This window comes from Schistocerca nitens, chromosome 6 (assembly GCF_023898315.1).
Source record: "Schistocerca nitens isolate TAMUIC-IGC-003100 chromosome 6, iqSchNite1.1, whole genome shotgun sequence".
Classification (NCBI taxonomy): domain Eukaryota; kingdom Metazoa; phylum Arthropoda; class Insecta; order Orthoptera; family Acrididae; genus Schistocerca; species Schistocerca nitens.
The window spans coordinates 472,958,146-472,964,145 of record NC_064619.1 but is presented as its reverse complement, the minus strand read 5'-3'; the positions used below and the strand labels follow the sequence as shown (position 1 = coordinate 472,964,145).

Sequence of the window (6,000 nt, the reverse complement as noted above, 5' to 3'; positions counted from 1 at the left end):
GCTCTGAATACTCATTTTGCCTAGACCATGATTTGGGAAAAAAGAATACGACGAATAAAAAGAAGAAGACTGGAACCTGAATGGTAGTACGGGGATTTAGAGAACTGTCCTCCCGAAGGCAAATCTACTGCGCTGACAACCGCACCACCTCACTCGGTTACCAGTGGTTGATGGAGAATTTTTCTCAGTAAATCTTTTGCGATTTTAAGTAGCAAACTAGTCACCAACTCAGGAAAGAAAGACGTAATCGGAAGACTTTTGTTGCAAAAGTAGTACTGCAGGATGTTCAGAAGTAGAAATGTCTCTGTGAAATCCATTCAGAAAATCTCGTCTTTGTATTTTTAGATTTCAGATAGTTTCAGGAGTTCCGAACCTTAAAGACTTGCATGTAAGCACCAAACGAGTAGGAAAGCACTTGAGATCATTAGCTCTCCAACAGCTGATGCACAGGAATTTTCATGTCACTCGAGGCATGATAAAACGTAAATGATAACTCTTCCAGTGTGATTTATATTTATCATTTACCAGTGGCTAATTTAAAGTTTACATTATTTTGTATAACAAACATTGGATTGTTACTTATAAAATTCTCCTTCTACGTCTGTTGAGAGGATACGTCTCACACTCCAAGCCCAACGGTACTTGCTGCGGTATTTTCTGTCTGCGTCATATTTCTGCAAGAAATATTCAGTCTCATCTGGATAGAGCTGCAATACGGTGGCGAAGAAATCGCTCACTATTTCATTCTGTGTTTCCGTACACTTAGCGCAGTCCGACGTCACAATTTCTGGTAATATGTCTGCAAACGAAAAAATAACAGTATCATTGCAAAGAGAAGGAACATGATCTCTATTAGCATTACTGAAACGAATAAAGCCACTCCAAGCAAAAGCGGAACAATAAACAAGTAGAAAATACGACAGTACTCTATATCAGTCTATTTCTTGAGAAAAAAAAGAAGCATAAAAAGCTTAAAGCGAATACTTATATTTTATATTAGAAGGTAATTTAAAAGCTAAATAACTTTATTTGTGTGACATGTTTTTGAGACACATGGCTCTAGTTTATGTTCAACTTTACACCTTCCGCAGATATTTATCCGCCATTTCCCTGGGTGCCCTAAAGGAGTGTTTCACGCATAGTATGAATTGGAAATTACGTGTTGTTGGCAGTACCACCCACATGAATTGCAGCTGCATGTGCCAGGAGAGAGAAAGGGAGAGAGAGAGAGAGAGAGAGAGAGAGAGAGAGAGGTAGCAAACTTTGTAGATTCGTTTCATTTTGAGTAAGCTTCCGAAACTTTAACTTGAGAACTGATATACCATACATTAGAGTAAATTTACTAAAATTTGACCAAGATATCGAAACTATATTTTATATGTATGGTAAAATCAATTGGTCCGAGACTTGAAAAGACAAATAGCTGAGATCGTGTACCACATACAAAAAGACTACTGTGGTTCTGATTTTTGCCAATGATGATTAATACACAACTTTAATGTACCTCCTTAAAGGACACTTCTTATTTTACCTAGCAATTGTAAAACCTCTGTATAAATTCCTTAAGGTAAATAACAATAAAATGCTTACATTAATAATTTATCCTGGTTGTCTAGTGCTTTGATTGAAGAATGAATTTCAAAATTTCAATACATCGTCGGCTACTATTATAAGACAGGGAAAAAATATCAAATATGAAAGCTGGGAAGCTGCTGTCCACAAGCATTAAAACATGACTGGGAACTATTTTAAAAGTTTATAAATCCTAGGACCAATATGTAATAACTTATGGCTTATTGTTCCATATCCCGTCCTTGTACGACGTTACCAGCGAGATGGCCCTTTTCCAGACAGCATCTTTGTATACGTAACTTTCTACGCCGCATAGCCGTAGTCGTAGATGAATCACATTTATGAAATTCACGGTTATCGCATCCTCTCCATTCCCATAGACCATAAAACACTCGTGTGACTCTATGCACGAACGCACACTTTGGAATTATATCAAAATTATATTTTTTCATCGCTCAGGTCTCATTACTCGACAGCGTTTTGGCGTTTGAGAGAGGAAGAAAGGGGTGAGGAAATCCTTTCGAAAGACAGATATGGCCCAACTACGCGAAACATTCCCCACTTGTGGCAGGCAACACTGTCGTTACCTTGGTTACACCTTGGCCACTCTCTGCAACAGTCTTGCTCCATAAATTATATCTCCCAAAAGCTAACTAAGGCTTCTCTTAAACTGTTTACGTTAATTATTGAGGGAATAACCTATAAATATGAGGCACACGAATAATGACACTAATTCATCTCTAAGAAAATTGCAGGAACTTAGAATTCTGATTACTGGTTTATCATGGATTCGACGGCTGAGAATTGATCAATTGAATGTCTAAAAAAAAGTAATTTTCTGACGGTGAAATTTTGTACATTGTTTGTTATTTACACATTCGTGAGTAGTAAGGACTCCGCTTGTGTTCCACTTATTTGGAAATAAACAGAAAAATATTTGTGACAAGTAAGAATGTGAATGTTATGGCTGCTACTTTCACTCTCCATACCTTAAGCCGTCCTCTTAGGTCTCTGCATGACCATATACTCGGAGATCGCCACATACTCAGAAATGAACAACCAAATATTAGTGAGAACGAAGAATATGATGTTTTTGCTGCTTGTTTTAGTCGCAGGCATTTCAGCTCTCCCCTTAAGTTCTTGTCTAACCACAAACTCGGAAATCGTCAAATGTTTCTCTCTTTCTTCATTCTCTAATATTATAGCATCACTTGAACGTTTATATCGTTTATGAGTTATTTATTAACATTTAATGGCAATAGTGACGTGTTTGTGATAAATTTTCATTGCGCCGTTGCTTTGAAACGACATATTGCAAGTTATAACACAAATATCTTAATCTGTCAAATTGAAGATAGCGCCTGCTGCATCCACTATCGACGTCACGTTACCAGAAAGTCTTGTGAGGTTGTTGTTACCCATAGAATTCTCATTACACGGAGTAAACTATTCATTCATTCCAAAGAACTCTTATTCGTAGTCTGTAGCGTCTAAACATAATCCTTGGCGTTCATCGCACGCTACACCGTTACAACTCAGCTAAGTAAAAGCGATAATACATAAAAGGGTTAGCATCATGCCCCCCCCTCCCCCTGACCCCACTAGGAGAACAATTTTTTAACTTTTTGACATTTATGGTAGATAAAGTCGTAATTCTGATTTATTAGAAATTGTTCATCATGCAAAGCCCTCAGAACACCTGCTAAAATTGTTTACGAATGTCTTTAAATTGCGATATTGGAATTAATGGTGAACTGGAATTACGTCTTGACCACAATTACTTTGCACATGATAACAGTAGTGCTCGAATTATTCACGCAAAGTAACTTTCAAAGTCATTTGTCTTTATATCATAGTTGTAGTACAAACTGATCAAACGTTCAGATTTCTCTTGGTTACGGGATATTCGATTAACTATCATTTTAGTCTACTTGGTAGTAAATTTGGAGCTGACTTAGTCAAAACCACTTCTGCTTGGTAGCGATTGTTGACGCTCTACCCAAGACAGAACTAAGGTTGACAAAATATCTACGCAGTTAGCACTTTCCCTACATCAGTATTGGCTACTGGAACCGTGGATCAGTGTTCTGACAAAGATCTTCCCCACTTGGGGATGCGTTTGCATGGGTAACCACGGAAAAATGGGAAGGAAACGATTTCAGTCTTGGTTTTCATTCACAAATTTACATGATTCTTTATTGATATGTGAATAGTAAACAGAAACCTTTCACAGAAATATATGTTAACTTACAGTGGTATCAACAGTGTTCAGTTGCACATGTTAATCATCCGTTTGTACTCTAGATATAAAGTTTGACTGGAGCACTGTGTTCACTCGCGTCAAGAAAATTAGTTTGTACATAGTGATTAACAATCGTATTAAACATAGCGCATAATAGTGGAAACTGCTTGCGATTGATCATTTGAGCTACAAATTCTGTTAAATTTAAATTTTCTTTGGCGTATCCAGGTGTTCCTTGACAAAACAAATCACAACTGAGACATTACGCACACTGCAATGATGATAACGTCACCACGACCTCTGCTTGACGCCGTAGCGTACGTGGTGGTGATCTAGGAGTGTTGGTCAACCGATCCATAGAATATCGGCCAAGGGGTGGGGTGACTGGAACAGGGGTGGTCATCAGTATGAGAAGTGATGTGAATCGAATTCTCACAGCGCCATTCCCGAGGCGATTATGTGTATACTAAACACATTCAGAAACGATTAGTAATCTGCACTGATACTAGGCTGTAAGAAACGGGATTAGTATAAACAGTTCAGTGATAACAGTTTAGTGCTGGTCTGCTCTGACTTCCAGTGAAACGGACGAGGTAAGTTACAAACTTTTAGTAGATTTCGGTCGGAGATCTGTTTTAAATCTTTATATCAGGATTGATGCTTAATTACGTTGGACAGACGAACTGTTGGATATACCTCTCACGCTGTCGCTGGGTATCCTCTAAATTTTCTATTTTTGAGCTGTATCCCGACTGGAACACTAACTGATAGTGCACGCCAAAATACACTCCTGGAAATTGAAATAAGAACACCGTGAATTCATTGTCCCAGGAAGGGGAAACTTCATTGACACATTCCTGGGGTCAGATACATCACATTATCACACTGACAGAACCACAGGCACATAGACACAGACAACAGAGCATGCACAATGTCGGCACTAGTACAGTGTATATCCACCTTTCGCAGCAATGCAGGCTGCTATTCTCCCATGGAGACGATCGTAGAGATGCTGGATGTAGTCCTGTGGAACGGCTTGCCATGCCATTTCCACCTGGCGCCTCAGTTGGACCAGCGTTCGTGCTGGACGTGCAGACCGCGTGAGACGACGCTTCATCCAGTCCCAAACATGCTCAATGGGGGACAGATCCGGAGATCTTGCTGGCCAGGGTAGTTGACTTACACCTTCTAGAGCACGTTGGGTGGCACGGGATACATGAGGACGTGCATTGTCCTGTTGGAACAGCAAGTTCCCTTGCCGGTCTAGGAATGGTAGAACGATGGGTTCGATGACGGTTTGGATGTACCGTGCACTATTCAGTGTCCCCTCGACGATCACCAGTGGTGTACGGCCAGTGTAGGAGATCGCTCCCCACATCATGATGCCGGGTGTTGGCCCTGTGTGCCTCGGTCGTATGCAGTCCTGATTGTGGCGCTCACCTGCACGGCGCCAAACACGCATACGACCATCATTGGCACCAAGGCAGAAGCGACTCTCATCGCTGAAGACGACACGTCTCCATTCGTCCCTCCATTCACGCCTGTCGCGACACCACTGGAGGCGGGCTGCACGATGTTGGGGCGTGAGCGGAAGACGGCCTAACGGTGTGCGGGACCGTAGCCCAGCTTCATGGAGACGGTTGCGAATGGTCCTCGCCGATACCCCAGGAGCAACAGTGTCCCTAATTTGCTGGGAAGTGGCGGTGCGGTCCCCTACGGCACTGCGTAGGATCCTACGGTCTTGGCGTGCATCCGTGCGTCGCTGCGGTCCGGTCCCAGGTCGACGGGCACGTGCACCTTCCGCCGACCACTGGCGACAACATCGATGTACTGTGGAGACCTCACGCCCCACGTGTTGAGCAATTCGGCGGTACGTCCACCCGGCCTCCCGCATGCCCACTATACGCCCTCGCTCAAAGTCCGTCAACTGCACATACGGTTCACGTCCACGCTGTCGCGGCATGCTACCAGTGTTAAAGACTGCGATGGAGCTCCGTATGGCACGGCAAACTGGCTGACACTGACGGCGGCGGTGCACAAATGCTGCGCAGCTAGCGCCATTCGACGGCCAACACCGCGGTTCCTGGTGTGCCCGCTGTGCCGTGCTTGTGATCATTGCTTGTACAGCCCTCTCGCAGTGTCCGGAGCAAGTATGGTGGGTCTGACACACCGGTGTCAATGTGTTC

General features: G+C 42.5%; 1 protein-coding gene across 1 annotated transcript in view; it reads right to left on the bottom strand.

The window, feature by feature from the left end:
* Positions 1 to 490: 490 nt before the first annotated feature.
* Positions 491 to 6,000, bottom strand: part of LOC126263162 (ejaculatory bulb-specific protein 3-like) — a 42,994-nt gene continuing 37,484 nt past the window's right edge. Inside the window, exon 3 of the mRNA XM_049960201.1 lies at positions 491 to 799. Coding sequence (XP_049816158.1) covers positions 576 to 799 — 224 coding nt within the window. The 3' untranslated portion in view covers positions 491 to 575. The remainder of the gene's footprint in view (positions 800 to 6,000) is intronic.